At 69.2% G+C, this 2,823-nt stretch overlaps 1 protein-coding gene across 1 annotated transcript in view; it reads right to left on the bottom strand.

Moving 5' to 3' along the window:
• Positions 1-2,823, bottom strand: part of PTPRS (protein tyrosine phosphatase, receptor type, S) — a 91,042-nt gene that overhangs the window by 7,983 nt on the left and 80,236 nt on the right. Inside the window, exon 22 of the mRNA XM_012729411.1 lies at positions 865-912. Coding sequence (XP_012584865.1) covers positions 865-912 — 48 coding nt within the window. The remainder of the gene's footprint in view (positions 1-864; positions 913-2,823) is intronic.

Here is a 2,823-nt window from a genome sequence, read left to right as displayed (position 1 = left end):
GGCCGCCGCTCTCGGCTGGGCCCAAGTCCCCTGGTTCACGGGGTCCACCCAACCCAGGTGGGGTGCAAGGACTGGGGGGGTGGGTGGCCCCGAGACTCGAAGCTCCTAGTGCCTCAGGACGAGCAGCAGGCGAGTGACACAGAAATGAAGAAGCAGATGCAGCTGGCCGGACCTTCGGAAGTATCGTCCCTGGGTGGGGGCGGGAGACTGACCCCCGCGCCGAGGGGCCGGGGAGCGCCCGGGGGCCAGGTGTCCTGGGGGAGACCCCACTCATCTCGAAACTGCTCCGGGCAGGAGCTGGCGAGCTCCTGACCACAGGGGTCGTTTCCTCATGGGGCACAGGGCTCCTGTTATCCTTGGAGCTCCAGGAGGTTGCGGTGAGCCTGGCTCCGTCGTCCCCACCCGACCTGCCAGAGGCCCCACCCCGCCCCCTGGTCCCCTGGGCCAGCAGCACCCTCGCTGCACAGCTACGCTGGGCTAGGCCGCTAGCAGGGCCTGTGTTAAACCGTCAGCAGAACGCCAGTGAGCTGGTAAACAGCTGCTGCTCTGAGCCCCCCGCCGCCCCAGCTGCTCCCCAAGAGTCCCATGGGGGGTCTGAGGCTGATGCTCCCCATCCCTCAGGTGGGCCCCTGTCCTCACATCTGCCTGTGTCTTGCGTGTCCCTGTCCCCCCACCCCCACATACACAGTCACAGCCAGCCCCCTGAGGACTGGACCCCGCGACTCGTGAAGCCAGGGCAGGACAGGTGGGCAGAGACCAGCTGGGCGCGGAAGCGTGGACAGAGGTAGGAGGCGGGATGGAAAAACCAAAGATGAAAACAAACAGGGGCGAAAGGAAGCCGAGAACAGAGACACAGGAACTAACTTTCAAAGTGAAACCCCGGCTCCCTGAGGGGGCTGCTGAGGCCTGAATCTGCAGAAACAGCAAACAATAAATAAATGAAAACACGCGGGTGGGGGCGCCTCCCCCACCCCTCTCTGGGTGCACGCACAAGGCAGCTGACAGACGCAGAGGGCAGAGACTCAGACATCGCGGCTGGAAACGGCTGCCCGGCCCCAGGCCGAGACCCCAGGCAGCTGCTGTGTGCCGGGACACTGGCCAGCCCCGGCCTCAGCCGGGCTTGGGACCCCCCAAGCCTCAGGCTCTTGTGGCGAGCGTCCTCCCACACTAACCTGGTCTTAGCTTTCCCGTGGGGGTCGACAGAGGGGACTGTGCAGAAGGAAGCAGGATGGACAGAGGGAACCCTGGGGCAGGGACCGGCAGGGGCGCCCGGGCCCGGCTCGGCCGGTGGGACAGCTGCCACTGGTCAGCAGGGCGCGTGTTTAAAATCCTCATTAAATGGGGTCGGAGCCCGCAGGGCCAGCCCAGCGCGGGGGAGGGGCCGCTGGAAAGAGCCCGCGAGGCCAGGCAGCCGGGCGGCACAAAGGCCGCAAATGGCCTCTTACGGGAAAGTCAGCGTGGGGAGTGGGGGCGGAGCGCAGGCAGAGCAGGCGCTCGGTGATGATCAGAAACTCCTCGCTGGGCTGGAGGCAGCCGGTAGAGGCCGGGCGGAGGGGCGGGGCTGGGGGTCTGGCCGCGGAGGTGACCGAGCACAGGCCCCGACCCAGCGCCTCATGGGCGTGAGGGGGCCTCAGCTGCCCACGGTTCACCTACAGGACTAGGGGGAGGGAAGGGGCAGGGGCACCTGAGCCCGGGCGCGGGCCGGTGTGCTCGGGGCGCCTTCTGAGCCTCCCCCGACACGTCCCGGGGTGCAGGAAAAGCTGAGGCAGCCCAGCACCCACCACCGGGCGATCCTGGGCGGAGCAGGCGCTGGCGCGGTCCGTCCTTACCAGTCGGGGCGTGCGCGCGTCCTCTGCGCTCCCAGCGGCGGGCAGCCCCTAGGCAGCTCCCGCGGCGCTGGCTGGAGGCGGGGCCCACGGCGGTAGCCGTCCACGTAGTTGGCGTTGATGTAGTCGCTGCCCACGATGCCTGAGGCGGGGTGAGAGGTGGCGTCGGGGGGGCCCGGCCGCTGATGGGTCCGCCCGGGCCCGAGCTGTGGGCTGGCGGCGCGCGGGTTCTCGGCCTCGGCGTTACTGCCACGTGGGGTCGGAGCCACGGCGGGCGCTGGCCACCCTGGGTCTCCGCCCTCCAGGCCTCCCCAAGAGGCTGTGACAACCGAGAGTGCCTGGCAGTCCCAAAATGCGCCCGGGGGTGGGGGTGCCCTGAGAACCACTGGCGGAGCAGGACACGGGGAGCGGGGTCCGGCCAGCTGGGTGTGCCTCTGGGCTTTCCCAGGGTCTCGGCTCGGCCCGGCCTGCGACTAGACCTGGGCTTGGGTTTCCCGCCCCGCCCCCGGCTCGTCCGGCTGCGAGGCACGGTGGCGCCCGAGGGAGGGCGGAAGGGCGGGGTGCCGGCCCGCGTTACCCTCGATGGGCTGCAGGATGACCCGGGAGTGGTCGTAGGCGATGACGTTGGCGTAGCGGTTTTTGGGCTTGTTCACTTCCAGGTTGGAGTGTTCCCACGTGAACTGCTGGCCGGGGTCGATGGACTGCGGGAAAGCAGACGTCAGAGGCGTCGTGCCAGGGTGGGCGACAGGGCCCGGCGGCCGGGGCGGGGCCAGCTCACCTCGTACTCCTGGGACAGCTTGAGGCTGTCGTTGGCCTTGAGGCGCTCGGTGTGCTCTGCCATGTCGGAGATGGGGATGGGCGGGTGGCTGAGCATGCCTGCGGGGAGAGCAGACCCACGCGGGGCGGGCCGGTCACTCGGGGCCGGCGGCCGGCGCGGTGGGGTGCTCTACAGTGTGAGTCTGCAATGGACGAGCTGCGTTAGAAGGGGGTGGCGGGG

The sequence above is a fragment of the Condylura cristata genome, unplaced genomic scaffold, assembly GCF_000260355.1.
Source record: "Condylura cristata isolate star-nosed mole 26May11 unplaced genomic scaffold, ConCri1.0 scaffold00025, whole genome shotgun sequence".
Classification (NCBI taxonomy): Eukaryota; Metazoa; Chordata; class Mammalia; order Eulipotyphla; family Talpidae; genus Condylura; species Condylura cristata.
This window is presented reverse-complemented; position numbering and strand designations above follow the sequence as displayed.